Here is a 20,391-nt window from a genome sequence, read left to right as displayed (position 1 = left end):
AGCAGTTTACCACAGAAATGGAGGAGCACCAAGAAAAAACTGTCACAGTATGCAGTCCCCCAAGTCTCCAGAGGAAAGACCAACTCCATGCATATTTAACGATTAATTGCAGTTGTTGGTTTGTTTTTTTGTTGTCAACACATCTATGCTTGATAAAAATAACCATTTTGTTTGAACATATTTACTTCATTCTCCCACTTTCAGTTTTCAGTATAGTGTATTCAATTTCTAATAATTTTTGACTAATCTCCAAAATGTTGGTGAGATTTCTCAAATTGTGTGAGCTCCCCCGGACAGGCTGAAAGCGTAGGCCAGCTTCCCATAGAGGTGGTGAATCACTGAATAGTGGCCCTGCTTCACAATCCTGGCACTATACAGCAAGGGTGTTGTCAAAATGAAACAATTTAGGGGATCAAGCACCCCACCCCGCACCTCCCACTTGGGCCTCTTAATTTGGCTACTCCCAGGGCTCCTGGGTAAAATGTTGGCGTACATAATTAGAAAACTGCACAGGTTCACTGTGATACAGATACTTACATATAGCCACTGCAGTCTGGTGTTGCTGAAATCATCAACATTCAGTGCTCTACATGGTAAAGATACTCTTTCACCCAGTCTGACCTTCTGCACCTTGGTCTCATGATCATGTTGCCCCCATACCTCTGCAAAGAGACCATGTCAAAATTCAATAAATGTACAAACAAAACTGAGAGGCAATAAATTATATATGACAAGGGGGTCTATTTATTAATATGCAGCAATAAGGCTGATTCTTTATCACCATATATCGCAGCAATAAGAAACCCCATATCTTCCCCAGTTTATCAGTAAAATATCACTGGTGATACTCAGCTACCTCAGTGACACTGGCCCATTGTGGTAAGCGTTAACTTACAACTTTGAAGAGCAGTATAAAGAGATATGAGCATGTGCAACCTGGCTACCAGATTCACAGATGAGCAATGGAACTGAGAGGCCAGACTTGGGTTTTCATACTCACTTAGCAGGAAAAAAAATAATAGTTAAAAATAGATAACAAATATTTAAATAATTCATAATAAAAAATACTTTAAAAGTAATCACATAAATAATAAAGCATTTTTACATAATTTTTCAATGGCGATTCTGAGTAAATGGTTAAATAGACTTCAGAGCCGTAACTAGACTTTTTGGTGCCCTGGGCCAAAAAGAGCATTGGCGTCCCCCCTTCCTACATTTTCTATATAATACATAAAACGTATCCCCGAAAAAGAGGCGTGGCCTCATGGGTAAGGGGCATGACATCTGATTTGACAAAGATTATGGGGTACTAATCCCGTTGTACCACTGTTATCCAGGTGTCACTGCCAAATACAGTGTGAATCCAAATGGCTGCAGTGATGATGCACAATAATTAAATTGATGGGCCCAAATACTGGCCTCTGCCCTGCGGTGCCCTGTGCAGTGGCACATGTCGCACCACCCTAGTTACAGCCCTGATAGCTTACCCATTCAAAGTATGGAAAAGTCTATCTCTGAAGAAACTCAGTTACTCTTATCACTGGTAAGGGTTAGTGCAGACAATAGAAGAATGTACTGTATGTGGCAAAGATGCCTTAAGATGTCTTAGTTAAAAGGAGCAATAGGAATTACTTTTATTTATTGATTACAGAAGTTGTGCCAATGTGCTACGATTATAATGCATGATAGATTAGGGTTATAGCTTAAATAATCCACATATTTAGTAAAGAAATGCATTGAAATACAATTTTAGACCACTAATAGTCATCCATATACAGTATAAATAATAAATAATCACCTGCGCACCAAACTTAGAAAGGCTGCTTAAACCCAAGTGATAAACACCAATCACAGAACAAATGTACAATAATATAAAAGTATATAAATTCCAAATAAATGGGAGAGAACCTAGTTTTTAAATAAAAAATGGTAGTAAGCACTCATAAAAACAGTAAAACAACTTTTTTGAGGTATTCCTGTACAGGTGGGTAGTACTTCCCTGTTATCAATCCTCTGAACAAGTGTAACAGGGGATTAATCATCAAGAGGATGCAATAATAAAAGTATAAAAAGTATATAAAATATATAACCGCATATATAAAATAATAGTCCCTGAGTAGAGGTCCCTCCTCACACTGATGATAATCAATCTAGTCCACAAAAGTATATGAAGTCTCATATCCAAATATTGTTCACTTAAACGATAAATCCAGTCCTGGTTCCTTCAAATGAATAATGTTTTCAACACTAAGTGTCCCACAGTGTCAGACGTTCCTCAATTAGAAATCATAAAAAACATAAGGTGAACACACCCATAGTGTAAAAAAGTACACATTTTATTCATATAAAATCACAGGTAAAAAATGGCTGCGTACCATATATGACATTTCTAGAAAGGTACAGTGTAAGACATATAGGGGTATTTTACAATAGCTCGCCCCTATTGAGCTGCACCTTGTTTCTTCAGGTCCAAGGTATTGCCAACAAGTGGAACACCAACAAATTTCAACCTATAACAGGTCTTTTTCAAGGTGTGTCTGTGTGTTTGGGAACCAGGTATTTATAGGCAATGTCATTATCCCTGCGCACTTCCTGTGACTGTGGGCGGGACAGGGTTCTCTATCACAATAAAAGACAGATAGACTACTACCCTTTATATCATTTAGTGGCTAGAGGAACAGCACCAATCCATCCAAAGGTATACAACAAGCCATGACCTTAGTCCAGCAAACTGGAGAATACTTTATGCATTTTATGCAAGCTACTGAAACCATTTGAAATTGTAACCAATGAAGTGAGTTCAGACACTGCAAGCATGAGTTAGGTGATTCTCTTAGTTAAACTACTGGAAAAGCATCTACAGAAACTGAAGTAGGACATGAAACAAAGCGATTCCGCTAAGTATGTTGGACTTGTAGATCAAGTTTTTTATACACTTTACCAGAAAGAAAGTTTACAACATCTTGAAATTGAATCACTACATTTAGGCAACCATGCTTATCATATATAATATCTTTCTTTCCAACTGACACAGATCTTAAGAGATGCAAAGAGCTCCTTGCGAGCAAATTTTCAGTTCAAGTGGCATGACATGTCGACGTCTCCTGCTTCAGTTTCTCCTGCAAATGATATTGCCAGGAAAAAATTATCCTTTTCCAAGAGACCCAATGGTGATGAGGATGAGTCAACTCAGCGCACCAGAGTGAAGGACATTTCTACGGTGCACTACTTTTCATTATGAACTAAGGTTGTGTGTTTGACAGGCAGTGTACATATTACTTACTGTACTTTACTGGGGCATTAACGTTCTTTTGTATCTTGCAATGCCATCCATTACCACCTTCTCATCCAGGTGTATAGGTTCAGTTTCCTGCAGTTTCTCAGCAGATACAGAGCGGTATTAGCAAATTATATATTCATATACAGATGTGTCCTCACTCGTTTTTGCTGCAGTAATGCCAAACAGCCCCTTTCGGTGTGCTGGTTCCCATGAGACTCTTCTAGTGCCGGAAGTTTATTTGCATCTTTTTTTGCTGAAAATGAAGCTAAGTTGCCATGTGGTGCGACAAGAGTGCACCAGGAGAATATGCTGATTAATTTGATTAGCAACACTTGTATATCTGTGTGCGACCGAGTCTCTCGATCAGCATGTAAAATGCCACAATGCAGCGGCCGCAGCTTTTTTCCATGCCAATTTCCGATTACAGACTCAGTGGCACACAGCTATAAAAGTGTTGCATATCAAATTACTCAGAATAGTCTCTTTGTGCTTCCTAGTCGCATTGCATTGTGGTTTAGATGCATTTTCAGCAAAACAAAACACGCCCAATACTAGCAGAGTTGCACGGGACCTGGCTGCTCACTCACGCCAGGCATATCGCACTGCCTGGCGTACTGAGGATAGATGAGCAAGGACGCACATCTGTAATTTATTATCGACTTCGACTAGGCTGTTACTCGAATCTTAAAGCCTGTGATTTGCTGTTTGGTTTCAGTTTCAACTTTAAAAATCATTGTGATTTTGGAGGCTTGTTTTTATTAATGTTTTCCTCAGATTTGTTTTTTTATAAAGTTATATTATTACTGTAATCAATCAATCATTTATTTGGCTTCCACTAAATACTCCACCTCCATTTACCTGCCTTGCCTCAGGCCTAGTTCTTCCATAGCATCGTACAGTTTATATTAAATTGCCATCCTGTCTGCCACTGCAGAGCCACTATGTTTCATAGATGTGCTGTATCATTTTTAAACCGTCTTGTGTTTGTGCCGCTGCTGTCGCTTACTTTAGCCAGCCAGCTTGCTGCAGCCTTTTGCCAATATGGGTGAAAACAAAATTGTGAGTTGTGAGGTAGTCAAAATGACTGGAAATTATTGGAATTTTTTGTTATTGAGGTTAAAAATATTGTAGTATCAAAAACAGGCCCACATTACATGATTTTACCTGTTTTATCAATGTTAAAAAAATCCCAAACTAATCACAAACAACCAAACGGTGGTCTGCACACATCTCTAATAATAACTGTACTGTATACTGTAAGCACTAACGGGTAGGGCCCTCTTCCCCAGGTGGTTTTCCTTCCCTCACTCATACCATCACTGCCTACAATGACACCAATCCCTTGGGTTCTGCTGCCCTGCTTCTTATTTGGGTATTATGACTACCGATGGGTGCCTAATGTTTAAGAACTTTGTCCATGTCTTGCAATCTTCTGTACTGTAAGTCACTTTTTTTCTTGTTTTCTTCATACTGTTTCTGTAATGTACTGCGGACCCACCTGGTGGCAATGCATAATTAAAGGCTAATAATATTAATAAACAAGGCTCTGGTCTCACTGCCCTCAGAGAAAAGTGTATGAGGCTGTGCTCAGAAAGGGAGAGCTTAGCAGGGTGCAGCAAGTGACGTTTTCTTGTTCTCCTCCTCTCATTTTGATACAGTCCAATGTCCAACCCACTATATTTTCAAATTACAAAAAATAAGGAAAGTATAAAATCAGAGTGAGGTTTAAAACATTTAGGGGAATATTTATCAATTATTATTTGTGATGGGGCTTCGCAAATAATAAGTATCCCTTAAATGTTCATACAGCCGCTTTCTTGATGAATTTACCAAGCTCCAGAATGAAAAGCATTCTAGAGCTTGTCCCTGGTAGCTAATGCCATCTGTAGGCTACACTTCGCAAACAGTTCAGAGAGAGGGATCCCTCCCTTTCACCCCCACCACTGGCGTATGCCTGCTCAGCACATGCACAGTAGTGTGCTGGCTCCAGGGAAATTAATTAAAGTGACTGCTAATGCAATTCTTTTACTTTTACACATTGCAGGGACAGGCTAGTATTAGAGTGTTCAATAATACATCCGGACGGTAGCTCATTTCTTATTGCTGAGAAGAGCTGCGATAAGAAATTATAAATATCAGGTCAAAAACATGAAAATTAATAAATGGGCCCCTTAGCCTTCAAGTAAATAAAGAGCAAAGGCACATATGGAAATGTATCTGATCATGCTAAACAGTTTCTTCCAGCATGTTAAGTATCTACATATTGTGGGAATGATATGAATAATTACAACCGTTCAGAAAAATGAAATGTTGATGCTGGTCAAAAGGAAATCTTTCTTAAAACTTTTTAATTACTAGTAAATGGACTGTACTGACCATTAGCAGTAATACACAATTCAAAAACTACACAGTACTATAACTTAAAAACAAAAATATAGTGGGTAAGTAGTATTGTGTAAAACATACCTCCCAACATTTTAACTTGACAGTACATGAGTATTTGGTTAGTGCTAGCACTATGCAAACCTAGGTGGTTGCCTAGGGTGCCAGGACTTACAGTAGAGGGTGCCTAAACCACAAGATAAGTGACATAGGGGTATACTGTATAATAATCATTTTATGGTAACAGTAAAGATTACAAACTTGTACAGATTTTATAAAAAAAAGGGAAAACACACTTATGAAAAAAAAATACTTTAATATAATTATCAAAGGAAAAAAATACTTTATTTTAGTAATAATGTATTTTTCTCTACAGTGCGTCTGCTATCTGCATCCAGCGACCTGGGGGCTTCTTAAATATGCTGTAGTTCTTTAGGTATTAACTTCATATGATAAATAGATCCCATAATATTTTTCAGTGTATTTATTGAGTGGCCTCCTCACTATGGGCCTGATTAAGACCCGGTCGCTAGATGCGGTCGCTCGCTCCCAGCGTATGCTTATTCGGCTAAGTGGCGGCATAGAAAGCGATCGCTCGTCAAGCAGAAGCATGCCCACTATGTCTTGGCGTGCCCACTAGTGCACGTCATCTCCAGGAAGTGTCTGCACCCATCTGTACATCGAGGACCATAGGAAGCGATCGCAGCGCTTGTGGTTGCCTCTACCCTACTGCAAGCATTGCGAGCACTTCAGTGTAAAATACAGCCAAGTGACGTGTACAATGACGCCTCCATACTAATTATGCCCACCCATTAAACTCCGTTTTGATGCTCAGACACGCCTGCGTTCACACATTCACTCCCCCGTTCGCAAGCACCTTCCCCTGTCACCACCCACAAACGGCGCAATCTGTCACTCAAAGTAGCGTCCAGTCTGTGTACTACGAGCGCATGATTCCCGGCCGCAATGAATGGTTTGCACATGCGAACTATGATGCACGCGCATGCCCAGATGTGTGATAATCGCACCTAGCGAGTAGCCGCAGCTTAGCTAGGAGGTCTGAATCAGGCCCTATGCATTAACAGCTGACATGTAGGGTCAGCAGATACTTAATTACCTTTAAAGTAGGGGTGTGCACCGGCCACTTTTCGTGTTTTGTGTTTTGGTTTTGGATCTGGATCTTTCTTCGTGTTTTGGATCTGGATTGGTTTTGCCAAAACCACCCTTCCGTGTTTTGGGTTCTGGGTTTTGTGTTTTGGATCTGTATTTTTTTGAAAAAAAGCATAAAAACAGCTAAAATCACAGAATTTGTAGGTTTTTCTGCTCCTATGCTATTATTAACCTCAATAACCTTAATTTCCACTCATTTCCAGTCTATTCTGAACACCTCACAATAGTGTTTTTATATCTAAAAGGTTGCACCGAGGTAGCTGGATGACTATGCTAAGAGATACGAGTGGGCGGCACAAACACGTGGTCCATCTAGGAATGACACTGCAGTGGCAGACAGGATGGCAGTTTGAAAAACTAGGCCCCAAACAGTACATAATTCAAAGAAAAAGAAGAGCTGCAAGATGGAATTGTCCTTGGGCCCTCCACCCACCCTTATGTTGTATAAACAGGACATGCACACTTTAACAAACCAAATATTTCAGCGCCAGGGTCTGCCACACGACTGTGGCTGAAATGATTGGTTCGTTTGGGCCCCCACAAAACAAGCTGGCAATTAATCTGTCCCTGCACAAACTGGCTCTACGGAGGCAAGATGTCGTCCTCATCCTCCTCATCCACCGATTCCTCACCCTCTTCAGTGTTGTGTACATCCTCATCCTCACAGAGTATTAATTCGTCCCCGCTGGAATCCACAACCACAGGTCCCTCTGTACGTTCTGGAGGCTGGTCTCCCTGGAAGAGTTGATAATTCATTTTATGAACATCATCTTCTCCACATTTTGTGGAAGCAACCTCCTACGCCTTTCGCTGACAAGGTTCCCGGCTGCACTAAACACTCTTTCGGAGTACACACTGGAGGGGAGGCAACTCAGGTAAAATAGAGCCAGTTTGTACAGGGACCTCCAAATTGCTTCTTTTTCCTGCCAGTAAAGGTACGGACTGTCTGACATGCCTACTTGGATGCTGTCACCGATGTAATCATTTAACAGACAGATGCACGCTTGTCGCTGCTGCTTTAAGGATGCAGGTGCGGCTACAGCCCACACATTTCACAAAGACAGAAAAAAAAAGATTTTTTTATTGTTTGAGGAGCGCACTTTGAGGGTTACACCACCCTTTAACAGACAGATGCACGCTTGTCGCTGCTGCTTTGAGGATGCAAGTGAGGCTACAGCCCACACAATTCACAAAGACAGAAAAAAAAAGAAGAATTTTTTTATTGTTTGTGGAGCGCACTTTGAGGGTTACACCACCCTTTAACAGACAGACGCACGTTTGTCGCAGCTGCTTTAAGGATGCAGGTGCAGCTACAGCCCACACATTTCACAAAGACAGAAAAGAAAAGAAGAATTTTTTTATTGTTTGTGGAGCGCACTTTGAGGGTTACACCACCCTTTAACAGACAGACGCACGCTTGTCGCTGCTGCATTGAGGACAGTATCATATGCAGTGACAGTAGACTTGTCAGAAATTGTTGGCACGTCCTTCAGTCCGGACCAGATGTCCAAACCAGCCCTTGACTTATGACACAGGCGCACGCTTGGCGCTGCTACTGTGTTGATGCACGTGCAGCCACAGTGCACACAATTCACAAACAGAAAAAAAAATTTTATTTGGTTTGGAGTGTACTTTGGGGGTTACAGCACCCTTTAACGGTCAAGCCAGCCGGCCCTTTACTTATGACACAGGCGCACGCTTGGCACTACTTTGTTGATGCATGAGCGGCTACTGCGCACACAATTCACAAACACAGAAAATATTTTTTTATTTGGTTTGGAGTGTACTTTGGGGGATACAGCACCCTTTAACGGTCAAGCCAGCCGGCCCTTTACTTATGACACAGGCGCACGCTTGGCGCTACTTTGTTGATGCACGTGCGGCTACTGCGCACACAATTCACCAACACAGAAAATATTTTTTTATTTGGTTTGGAGTGTACTTTGGGGGTTACAGCACCCTTTAACGGTCAAGCCAGCCGGCCCTTTACTTATGACACAGGCGCACACTTGGCACTACTTTGTTGATGCACGTGCGGCTACTGGGCACACAATTCACAAACACAGAAAATATTTTTTTATTTGGTTTGGAGTGTACTTTGGGGGTTACAGCACCCTTTAACGGTCAAGCCAGCCGGCCCTTTACTTATGACACAGGCGCACGCTTGGCACTACTTTGTTGATGCACGTGCGACTACTGCGCACACAATTCACAAACAAAGAAAATATTTTTTTATTTGCTTTGGAGTGTACTTTGGGGGTTACAGCACCCTTTAACGGTCAAGCCAGCCGGCCCTTTACTTATGACACAGGCGCACACTTGGCACTACTTTGTTGATGCACGTGCGGCTACTGCGCACACAATTCACAAACACAGAAAATATTTTTCTATTTGGTTTGGAGTGTACATTGGGGGTTACAGCACCCTTTAACGGTCAAGCCAGCCGGCCCTTTACTTATGACACAGGCGCACGCTTGGGACTACTTTGTTGATGCACGTGCGACTACTGCGCACACAATTCACAAACACAGAAAATATTTTTTTATTTGGTTTGGAGTGTACTTTGGGGGTTACAGCACCCTATAATGGTCAAGCCAGCCGGCCCTTTACTTATGACACAGGCGCACGCTTGGCACTACTTTGTTGATGCACGTGCGGCTACTGCGCACACAATTCACAAACACAGAAAATATTTTTTTATTTGGTTTGGAGTGAACTTTGGGGGTTACAACACCCTTTAACGGTCAAGCCAGCCGGCCCTTTACTTATGACACAGGCGCACGCTTGGCACTACTTTGTTGATGCACGTGCGACTACTGCGCACACAATTCACAAACACAGAAAATAATTTTTTATTTGGTTTGGAGTGTACTTTGGGGGTTACAGCACCCTTTAATAGTCAAGCCAGCCGGCCCTTTACTTATGACACAGGCGCACACTTGGCACTACTTTGTTGATGCACGTGCGACTACTGCGCACACAATTCACAAACACAGAAAATATTTTTTTATTTGGTTTGGAGTGTACTTTGGGGGTTACAGCACCCTTTAACGGTCAAGCCAGCCGGCCCTTTACTTATGACACAGGCGCACGCTTGGCACTACTTTGTTGATGCACGTGCGACTACTGCGCACACAATTCACAAACACAGAAAATATTTTTTTATTTGGACTGGAGTGTACTTTGGGGGTTACAGCACCCTTTAACGGTCAAGCCAGCCGGCCCTTTACTTATGACACAGGCGCACGCTTGGCACTACTTTGTTGATGCACGTGCGGCTACTGCGCACACAATTCACAAACACAGAAAATATTTTTTTATTTGGTTTGGAGTGTACTTTGGGGGTTACAGCACCCTTTAACGGTCAAGCCAGCCGGCCCTTTACTTATGACACAGGCGCACGCTTGGCACTACTTTGTTGATGCAGGTGCGACTACTGCGCACACAATTCACAAACAAAGAAAATATTTTTTTATTTGGTTTGGAGTGTACTTTGGGGGTTACAGCACCCTTTAACGGTCAAGCCAGCCGGCCCTTTACTTATGACACAGACGCACACTTGGCACTACTTTGTTGATGCACGTGCGGCTACTGCGCACACAATTCACAAACACAGAAAATATTTTTTTATTTGGTTTGGAGTGTACATTGGGGGTTACAGCACCCTTTAACGGTCAAGCCAGCCGGCCCTTTAATTATGACACAGGCGCACGCTTGGGACTACTTTGTTGATGCACGTGCGACTACTGCGCACACAATTCACAAACACAGAAAATATTTTTTTATTTGGTTTGGAGTGTACTTTGGGGGTTACAGCACCCTTTAATGGTCAAGCCAGCCGGCCCTTTACTTATGACACAGGCGCACGCTTGGCACTACTTTGTTGATGCACGTGCGGCTACTGCGCACACAATTCACAAACACAGAAAATATTTTTTTATTTGGTTTGGAGTGTACTTTGGGGGTTACAACACCCTTTAACGGTCAAGCCAGCCGGCCCTTTACTTAAGACACAGGCGCACGCTTGGCACTACTTTGTTGATGCACGTGCGACTACTGCGCACACAATTCACAAACACAGAAAATATTTTTTTATTTGGTTTGGAGTGTACTTTGGGGGTTACAGCACCCTTTAATGGTCAAGCCAGCCGGCCCTTTACGTATGACACAGGCGCACACTTGGCAATACTTTGTTGATGCACGTGCGGCTACTGCGCACACAATTCACAAACACAGAAAATATTTTTTTATTTGGTTTGGAGTGTACTTTGGGGGTTACAGCACCCTTTAATGGTCAAGCCAGCGGGCCCTTTACTTATGACACAGGCGCACGCTTGGCACTACTTTGTTGATGCACGTGCGGCTACTGCGCACACAATTCACAAACACAGAAAATATTTTTTTATTTGGACTGGAGTGTACTTTGGGGGTTACAGCACCCTTTAACGGTCAAGCCAGCCGGCCCTTTACTTATGACACAGGCGCACGCTTGGCACTACTTTGTTGATGCACGTGCGACTACTGCACACACAATTCACAAACACAAAAAATAATTTTTTTTTTGGTTTGGACTGGAGTGTACTTTGGGGGTTACAGCACCCTTTAACGGTCAAGCCAGCCGGCCCTTTACTTATGACACAGGCGCACGCTTGGCACTACTTTGTTGATGCACGTGCGACTACTGCGCACACAATTCACAAACACAGAAAATATTTTTTTATTTGGTTTGGAGTGTACTTTGGGGGTTACAGCACCCTTTAACGGTCAAGCCAGCCGGCCCTTTACTTAAGACACAGGCGCACGCTTGGCACTACTTTGTTGATGCACGTGCGGCTACTGCGCACACAATTCACAAACACAGAAAATATTTTTTTATTTGGTTTGGAGGGTACTTTGGGGGTTACAGCACCCTTTAACGGTCAAGCCAGCCGGCCCTTTACTTAAGACACAGGCGCACGCTTGGCACTACTTTGTTGATGCACGTGCGACTACTGCGCACACAATTCACAAACACAGAAAATATTTTTTTATTTGGTTTGGAGTGTACTTTGGGGGTTACAGCACCCTTTAATGGTCAAGCCAGCCGGCCCTTTACTTATGACACAGGCGCACACTTGGCACTACTTTGTTGATGCACGTGCGGCTACTGCGCACACAATTCACAAACACAGAAAATATTTTTTTATTTGGTTTGGAGTGTACTTTGGGGGTTACAGCACCCTTTAACGGTCAAGCCAGCCAGCCCTTTACTTATGACACAGGCGCACGCTTGGCACTACTTTGTTGATGCACGTGCGACTACTGCGCACACAATTCACAAACACAGAAAATATTTTTTTATTTGGTTTGGAGTGTACTTTGGGGGTTACAGCACCCTTTAACGGTCAAGCCAGCCGGCCCTTTACTTATGACACAGGCGCACGCTTGGCACTACTTTGTTGATGCACGTGCGGCTACTGCGCACACAATTCACAAACACAGAAAATTTTTTTTTTGGTTTGGACTGCAGTGTACTTTGGGGGTTACAGCACCCTTTAACGGTCAAGCCAGCCGGCCCTTTACTTATGACACAGGCGCACGCTTGGCACTACTTTGTTGATGCACGTGCGGCTACTGCGCACACAATTCACAAACACAGAAAATAATTTTTTTTTTGGTTTGGACTGAAGTGTACTTTGGGGGTAACAGCACCCTTTAACGGTCAAGCCAGCCGGCCCTTTACTTAAGACACAGGCGCACGCTTGGCACTACTTTGTTGATGCACGTGCGGCTACTGCGCACACAATTCACAAACACAGGAAATTATTTTTTTTTTGGTTTGGACTGGAGTGTACTTTGGGGGTTACAGCACCCTTTAACGGTCAAGCCAGCCGGCCCTTTACTTATGACACAGGCGCACGCTTGGCAATAGTTTGTTGATGCACGTGCGGCTACTGCGCACACAATTCACAAACACAGAAAATAATTTTTTTTTTGGTTTGGACTGGAGAGTACTTTGGGGGTTACAGCACCCTTTAACGGTCAAGCCAGCCGGCCCTTTACTTATGACACAGGCGCACGCTTGGCACTACTTTGTTGATGCATGTGCGACTACTGCGCACACAATTCACAAACACAGAAAATATTTTTTTATTTGGTTTGGAGTGTACTTTGGGGGTTACAGCACCCTTTAATGGTCAAGCCAGCCGGCCCTTTACTTATGACACAGGCGCACGCTTGGCACTACTTTGTTGATGCACGTGCGGCTACTGCGCACACAATTCACAAACACAGAAAATTATTTTTTTTTTGGTTTGGACTGGAGTGTACTTTGGGGGTTACAGCACCCTTTAACAGTCAAGCCAGCCGGCCCTTTACTTATGACACAGGCGCACGCTTGGCACTACTTTGTTGATGCACGTGCGACTACTGCGCACACAATTCACAAACACAGAAAATATATATTTTTTTGGTTTGGACTGGAGTGTACTTTGGGGGTTACAGCACCCTTTAACGGTCAAGCCAGCCGGCCCTTTACTTATGACACAGGCGCACGCTTGGCACTACTTTGTTGATGCACGTGCGGCTACTGCGCACACAATTCACAAACACAGAAAAAAAAATTTTTTTTGGTTTGGACTGGAGTGTACTTTGGGGGTTACAGCACCCTTTAACGGTCAAGCCAGCCGGCCCTTTACTTATGACACAGGCGCATGCTTGGCACTACTTTGTTGATGCACGTGCGGCTACTGCGCACACAATTCACAAACACAGAAAATTATTATTTTTTTGGTTTGGACTGGAGTGTACTTTGGGGGTTACAGCACCCTTTAATGGTCAAGCCAGCCGGCCCTTTACTTATGACACAGGCGCACGCTTGGCACTACTTTGTTGATGCACGTGCGGCTACTGCGCACACAATACACAAACACAGAAAATTATTTTTTTTTTGGTTTGGACTGGAGTGTACTTTGGGGGTTACAGCACCCTTTAACAGTCAAGCCAGCCGGCCCTTTACTTATGACACAGGCGCACGCTTGGCACTACTTTGTTGATGCACGTGCGACTACTGCGCACACAATTCACAAACACAGAAAATATATATTTTTTTGGTTTGGACTGGAGTGTACTTTGGGGGTTACAGCACCCTTTAACGGTCAAGCCAGCCGGCCCTTTACTTATGACACAGGCGCACGCTTGGCACTACTTTGTTGATGCACGTGCGGCTACTGCGCACACAATTCACAAACACAGAAAAAAAAATTTTTTTTGGTTTGGACTGGAGTGTACTTTGGGGGTTACAGCACCCTTTAACGGTCAAGCCAGCCGGCCCTTTACTTATGACACAGGCGCATGCTTGGCACTACTTTGTTGATGCACGTGCGGCTACTGCGCACACAATTCACAAACACAGAAAATTATTATTTTTTTGGTTTGGACTGGAGTGTACTTTGGGGGTTACAGCACCCTTTAACGGTCAAGCCAGCCGGCCCTTTACTTATGACACAGGCGCACGCTTGGCACTACTTTGTTGATGCACGTGCGGCTACTGCGCACACAATACACAAACACAGAAAATAATTTTTTTTTTTGTTTGGACTGGAGTGTACTTTCGGGGTTACAGCACCCTTTAACGGTCAAGCCAGCCGGCCCTTTACTTATGACACATGCGCACGCTTGGCACTACTTTGTTGATGCACGTGCGTCTACTGCGCACACAATTCACAAACACAGAAAATAATTTTTTTTTGGTTTGGACTGGAGTGTACTTTGGGGGTTACAGCACCCTTTAACGGTAAAGCCAGCCGGCCCTTTACTTATGACACAGGCGCACGCTTGGCACTACTTTGTTGATGCACGTGCGGCTACTGCGCACACAATTCACAAACACAGAAAATCTATTATTTTTTTAGCACTTGGGGGGAGCACCCCTGATGGACAGAGCACCCCCTGGACAACACTACAGCACCCCTTTAGGACTGGGACACTGCACAGGACTTTGGATTGGACACAGCCCCTATGGAGAACTGACTGCACAACACAGTCCAGCCAGCCCCTATGGACTTTGAAGTAGTGGACACAGCCCCTATTAACAACAGCAGCACAGCACAACACAGCCAGCCCCTATGGACTTTGAAGTAGTGGACAACAGCAGCACTACACTACACTACACAGCCCAGCCAGCCCTAACTCCCACCCTCCCTCTTCACTGTCCACAGCCAAGTGAGAAAATGGCGCCGACGCGGGTACCTCATATAGGATCCAAAACCCGCGAGACTCGGAAGGCGGGATGATGACGTTTTGCCTCGATTTCAGATCCGAGTCAGGCGGGAAAAGTCGAGCCTGACTCGGATCGGACTCGGATCGGGGGGGCTCGGGGGGGTTCGGATTTCAGAAATCCGAACCCGCTCATCCCTACTTTAAAGCTGGTGGCACTTCCTTTGTATGGGTAGTGTGGATTGGGATTGCAACTCTGGGTATGATGTCAACATACTTGCAAGAGGAGAACATGCTTCTCTACCCATGCTCCACACGAGGTCAGAAAATGGGTGGGGTTGGCTGGGACAGTGCTTAAGCATTAGAAGGTTGCTCCATGCCCAATGAAAAGGTAGTGTGTTTGTGTGTGTGTGTGTGTGGGGGCTGCCTTTATGTGCCCAGGTTTATGCATTTTCTCTGCAAGGTTTGTGGCCACATAACATTGGGGGCGTTATTCAGAGATAGGAGCATATTAATAAAAAAAAAAAAGCAAGAACAGGAACAATTTGCACTTTAGCAAAACTATGTTGCTTTGTAGATGGGGAGATTTAAAATGTATAGAGATATTTCTAGTTGGGAAAGGGTGTATCCTTGCTTAGTACTGCAAGTACTCCAACTTTTCTTTTTACAGTTGGGAACACAGGGGGTAATTCAGACCCACTCGCGAGCGGCAGTACGCTCGCAAGTGGGTCGATGTTCCCCACTGCGCATGCGCACGACGGAGGGAGCTCCGTCGTGCGCATGCGCGAGACCCGGGGAGCGACGGGCTTTCCATCGCTCCGGGTCTCGCACCAAAGGGGGTGTGCTGTCGATGTTTAATGATTTAAACCAACTTTCATTACAACTGAAATTCCTTGTGGTGCCTGTCCATGTAGCGGCAGTCTTATGGTGGCAGCCGAGGCTGCTCCAGCAAAAGTGCTTAGATTTTAAGTGCTTAGTTTAAAGTGTAAATAGAACATTTAAACTGAAGTCGGAGTCATTCAGGAATTATTACTAACTATACTAGTACCTGGAAGGACCTGTGATGTGATTTCTCATTTCTTCTCATCCACAGGTAATTAACTACTGCACCCAGCATACTGCTGCTTGGTTTATATTTGCACAATCTTTAAAACTGATAGGTAATTAACTACTGCACCCAACATACTGCTGCTTGGTTTTTATTTGGACAGCCTTTAAAACTGGTAGGTAATTAATTAACTACTGCACCCAACATACTGCTGCTTGGTTTTTATTTGGACAGCCTTTAAAACTGGTAGGTAATTAACTACTGCACCCAACATACTGCTGCTTGGTTTTTATTTGGACAGCCTTTAAAACTGGTAGGTAATTAACTACTACACCCAACATACTGCTGCTTGGTTTTTATTTGGACAGCCTTTAAAACTGATAGGTAATTAACTACTGCACCCAGCATACTGCTGCTTGGTTTTTATTTGGACAGCCTTTAAAACTGATAGGTAATTAACTACTGCACCCAGCATACTGCTGCTTGGTTTTTATTTGCACAGCCTTTAAAACTGGTAGGTAATTAACTACTGCACCCAGCATACTGCTGCTTGGTTTTTATTTGGACAGCCTTTAAAACTGGTAGGTAATTAACTACTGCAGCCAACATACTGCTGCTTGGTTTTTATTTGCACAGCCTTTAAAACTGATAGGTAAATGACTAAACAGTATTTAATATTATTTTAAAATCTGTATCAAGGCAGGAAATTACTTTGTATCTGTGTTGGTATATTGTCCTCTCACCATTTGTTTTTTTTACCGTTGACCCTTTGTTGTGTGAGGAGGGTGTTAAGGTTGGGGGTGGAATCAGTGTGGACACCTGGTTTGAGTCATACTTATTTGTTATATTTGTTATTTTATATTATTATTATTATTATTATTATTATTATTATTATTATTATTATTATGTTATATTTGTTATTTGTTATATTTGTTATATTTGAGTCATACTTATTAAGGTGCTTACACATGGTCAGATTTGAACTATGAACGATTTTTGACTGCATTAAAATGACTGAAATCGTCCAAAACTGACTGCAAATACATCAGATGTCAGATATCGTTATCTGACCATCGGGAACACGCATCGTTCAAACATGTCAGATATGTCAGATTTTCCTTCAGATATGAACGATTGAACGATTTTTTAAATCGTTATCGTTCAGATCTGAAGAAAAATCTGACCGTGTGTATGCACCATTAGGCTGCTCCAGCAACAGTGCTAAGATTTGAAGTGTAAATAGAACATATAAATTGAAGTCGGTGTTATTCAGGAGTTAAACAGGAGAACAGAAGGTAACAAATCAGCAATTTCTGCTTTTATCTACCACCACATTCCCATCATGCCTATGGATTGTGCCCGCACCTGGATCTCCAATGCTGCCCGCATCCCTCCTGATCTCCCCATGCAATCTGCTTATCCACTCCAACTATGCCATACCGAATGACGCAGCAAAATGACCTCTCAAATTGTCCTTGGTTGTTGCCCACAAATCATGAGGCTTGGTGCAATTTTGCTGAACTCACTTATTTTTTTCCTCTTAAGTTTAGACTAACCTCTCCATACATGTTATATTACTGTGACCCTTGTATCCAGCCCATCTGTGTCACCCGTGTTTGTCTGCCCCCTCCCCTTTACATTGTAAGCTCCCACAAGCAGGGCCCTCTTCCCACATGTGCTTCTCCTTCACTTAATTATACTATAAACAGACCCAACCCATGGTTACAGACACCATGCTGCTTATTTAAGTGTTATGCAGCAATGTATAAATCATGTATTTGTCCTCCATTGTTTGTACTGTTAATATCTGTTTTCTTGTGTGCTCACTTGTTTATGTACTGTATAAGACGCTGCAGAACCCTTGTGGTGCCATATAAATAAAGGATAATAATAATAATAATAATTATAATAATAATAATAATAATAATAATATATGCTACATTTAAGGAGGACTGATTACCACTACCACATTTAAGGGATGAGGTGCCACTTGATACATTTGATCTGCATTCTGAGGCTGAATGTCCCAACTTGTGACATTTGTAACACCTGTACTTAGGGCCTGATTCAGAGTTGGGAATAGAGAGAGATACAGTCAGGTGCATAAATATTGGGACATTGACAGAATTTTCATATTTTGGCCTCTATTCACCACCACAATGGCTTTGAAATGAAACAAACAAGATGTGCTTTAACTGCATACTTTCAGATTTAATTTGAGGGTAGTTACATCCAAATCAGGTGAACGGTGTAGGAATTACAACGGTTTCTATATGTGCCTCCCACTTTTTAAGGGGCCAAAATTAATGGGACAAACTAAACAATCCTAAATCTAACTTTCACTTTTTAATACTTTGTTGCAAATCCTTTGCTGGCAATTACAGCCTGAAGTCTGGAACGCATAGACATCACCAGACGCTGGGTTTCATCCCTGGTGATGCTCTGCCAGGCCTCTACTGCAAATGTCTTCAGTTCTTGCTTGTTCTTGGGGCATTTTCCCTTCAGTTTTGTCTTCATCAAGTGAAATGCATGCTCAATCAGATTCAGGGCAGGGGATTGACTTGGCCATTGCATAACATTACACTTTTTAGCCTTAAAAAACTCTTTGGTTGCTTTTGCAATATGCTTTGGGTCATTGTCCATCTGCACTGTGAAGCGCCGTCCAGTGAGTTCTGAAGCATTTGACTGAATATGAGCATATAATATTGCCCGAAACACTTCAGAATGCATTCTGCTGCTTTTGTCAGAAGTCACATCATCAATAAATACAAGGGAACCAGCCATACATGCCCACGCCATGACACTACCACCACCATGCTTCACTGATGAGGTGGTATGTTTTGGATCATGAGCAGTTCCTTTCCTTCTCCATACTCTTCTCTTCCCATCACTCTGGTACAAGTTGATCTTTGTCTCATCTGCCCATAGGATGTTGTTCCAGAACTGTAATGGTTTTTTAGATGTTGTTTGGAAAACTCTAATCTGGTCTTCCTGTTATTTTGGCTCACCAATGGTTTACATCTTGTGGTGAACCCTCTATATTCACTCTTAAGAAGTCTTCTCTTGATTGTTGACTTTGACACATATACACCTACCTCCTGGAGAGTGTTCTTGATTTGGCCAACTGTTGTGTAGGGGTTTTTCTTCACCAGGGAAATAATTCTTCTCTCATCTACCACAGTTGTTTTCCGTGGTCTTCCAGGTCTTTTGGTGTTGCTGAGCTTTCTTTTTAAGAATGTTCCAAACAGTTGATTTATCCACACCTAATGTTTTTGCTATCTCTCTGATGGGTTTGTTTTGATCTTTCAGCCTAATGATGGCTTGCTTCACTGATAGTGACAGCTCTTTGGATCTCATATTGAGAGTCGACAGCAAATGATTCCAAGTGCAAATGTCACACCTAGTATCAACTCCAGACCTTTTACCTGTTTAATTGATAATGAAATAACGAGGGAATAGCCCACACCTGTCCATGAAATAGCTTTTGAGTTGATAGTCCCATTACTTTTGGCCCCTTAAAAGTGGGAGGCACATATAGAAACCGTTGTAATTCCTACACCGTTCACCTGATTTGGATGTAATTACCCTCAAATTAAATCTGAAAGTCTGCAGTTAAAGCACATCTTGTTTGTTTCATTTCAAAACCATTGTGGTGGTGAATAGAGGCCAAAATCTGAAAATTCTGTCAATGTCCCAATATTTATGGACCTGACTGTATATATACTTTTTGAAAATATCCATATTTTAAAACAGTAGTTGGTTTTTCATAATTTTATATTTTTAATGATATGATGGCACAGCAGATGCCTTACCTGCAGTACTGTCCAGAGCCGAGGAGTGCAGTGAGTCACTGACACTCAAAGTCTCATGGGAGCTGCATGGGAGGAGCAGCTCCCCTGGACTCGGCCATCTCCTTGACTACGAGGAGCTGCTGTGGCAGCTCCGACCATAGCCTGTTCGGAGCTCCGACGGTGGCCCAGATTAGATGGAGGCAAACCTCTCTGGCTCACAAAAACAAATATAATAATAATCAGCGCAAGGGGGTAGGGGATTTCCATGGTCACTTTACTGCAGAGCCTGTGAATATAAACATATCACAAGCAATACAAGACAGTATTAATGGACCTAGGAGACCGAAATCTCTATAATGTCTTTTTTATTTAATTTGATTTGACTGCACTTAAGTTCCATTTTCTCAGTTGTTCAATATTAACACACAAAAGCCCACATAATAAAAAAGGATGGTAAGACTTGCACCTAGCATTCAGAACAAGAATAGTATAATTGTGTTACTATCCTACTGTGAATTAGAGAT

General features: G+C 42.7%; 1 protein-coding gene across 1 annotated transcript in view; it reads right to left on the bottom strand.

Moving 5' to 3' along the window:
- Nucleotides 1-20,391, bottom strand: part of MCAM (melanoma cell adhesion molecule) — a 279,907-nt gene that overhangs the window by 157,493 nt on the left and 102,023 nt on the right. The window contains exon 2 of the mRNA XM_088443798.1: nucleotides 538-662. Coding sequence (XP_088299924.1) covers nucleotides 538-662 — 125 coding nt within the window. The remainder of the gene's footprint in view (nucleotides 1-537; nucleotides 663-20,391) is intronic.

Source organism: Taudactylus pleione, unplaced genomic scaffold (assembly GCF_031769625.1).
Source record: "Taudactylus pleione unplaced genomic scaffold, aTauple2 ptg000334l, whole genome shotgun sequence".
Lineage (NCBI taxonomy): Eukaryota > Metazoa > Chordata > Amphibia > Anura > Myobatrachidae > Taudactylus > Taudactylus pleione.
Note: the sequence above shows the minus strand (reverse complement) of the source record. Positions and strands in the feature narration are given on the sequence as shown.